Here is a 1187-nt window from a genome sequence, read left to right on the forward strand (position 1 = left end):
GCGCTCCGCCTGCCGACAACTTGACCCCGCTGACGTCACGGCCGTCTGAATCATCAAGGCCATTTTCAAATCCCATTGGTCTAGCCGTCACATGGTGAGGCCCGAATGCGCGGATAATTATGGAGCTGATATTTCCCCCCCTCCCCTGCTTTTTCCTCCCTCCCCTCCAACCGCGCCCCCCCTCCCGGATGGGGGAAAAAAAAAGATGTCAGCTCCTCCGCTGTAGTATTGCTCCTTAAAAACCCCTCTCTCTGAAAATGACATGCCCTCGCAATGTAACTCCGAACTCGTACGCGGAGCCCTTGGCTGCGCCCGGCGGAGGAGAGCGCTATAGCCGGAGCGCAGGCATGTATATGCAATCTGGGAGTGACTTCAACTGCGGGGTGATGAGGGGCTGCGGGCTCGCGCCCTCGCTCTCCAAGAGGGATGAGGGCGGCAGCCCCAACCTGGCCCTCAACACCTATCCGTCCTACCTCTCGCAGCTGGACTCCTGGGGCGACCCCAAAGCCGCCTATCGCCTGGAACAACCTGTTGGCAGGCCGCTGTCCTCCTGCTCCTACCCACCTAGTGTCAAGGAGGAGAATGTCTGCTGCATGTACAGCGCAGAGAAGCGGGCGAAAAGTGGCCCCGAGGCAGCTCTCTACCCCCCCCCCTGCCGGAGTCCTGCCTCGGGGAGCACGAGGTGCCCGTGCCCAGCTACTACCGCGCCAGCCCGAGCTACTCGGCGCTGGACAAGACGCCCCACTGTGCCGGGGCCAACGACTTCGAAGCCCCTTTCGAGCAGCGGGCGAGCCTCAACCCGCGCGCCGAACATCTGGAGTCACCTCAGCTCGGGGGCAAAGTGAGTTTCCCTGAGACCCCCAAGTCCGACAGCCAGACCCCCAGCCCCAATGAGATCAAGACGGAGCAGAGCCTGGCGGGCCCCAAAGGGAGCCCCCCGGCGAGCGAAAAGGAGCGGACCAAGCCCGCCGACTCCAGCCCAGACACCTCGGATAACGAAGCGAAAGGTAAGGCCGCCTGGGCCGCGGGCGCGCCTGGGACGCTCGGGCACCGGGTCTGCGCGGCCGGGGCGGGGGGCAGGGGCGAGGGTTGGGCCCAGGAGGCCCCGGACGGTCTCGGGAGTGCGACCCCGGCTTGCGACTGCCGTCTGCTGAGCTCCGGGCGGGTGGCGCGTCACGTAGCCGGGG

The 1187-nt window shown here is 65.5% G+C and overlaps 1 protein-coding gene across 1 annotated transcript in view; it reads left to right on the forward strand.

The window, feature by feature from the left end:
- Nucleotides 1-148: 148 nt before the first annotated feature.
- Nucleotides 149-1187, forward strand: part of HOXC10 (homeobox C10) — a 5379-nt gene continuing 4340 nt past the window's right edge. Inside the window, 2 exon segments of the mRNA XM_008059886.2 lie at nt 149-645; nt 648-1007. Of these exon segments, the coding sequence (XP_008058077.1) occupies nt 258-645; nt 648-1007 (748 nt within the window). The 5' untranslated portion in view covers nt 149-257.

Source organism: Carlito syrichta, unplaced genomic scaffold (genome assembly GCF_000164805.1).
Source record: "Carlito syrichta isolate Samal-C Ts95f unplaced genomic scaffold, Tarsius_syrichta-2.0.1 Scaffold304418, whole genome shotgun sequence".
Lineage (NCBI taxonomy): Eukaryota > Metazoa > Chordata > Mammalia > Primates > Tarsiidae > Carlito > Carlito syrichta.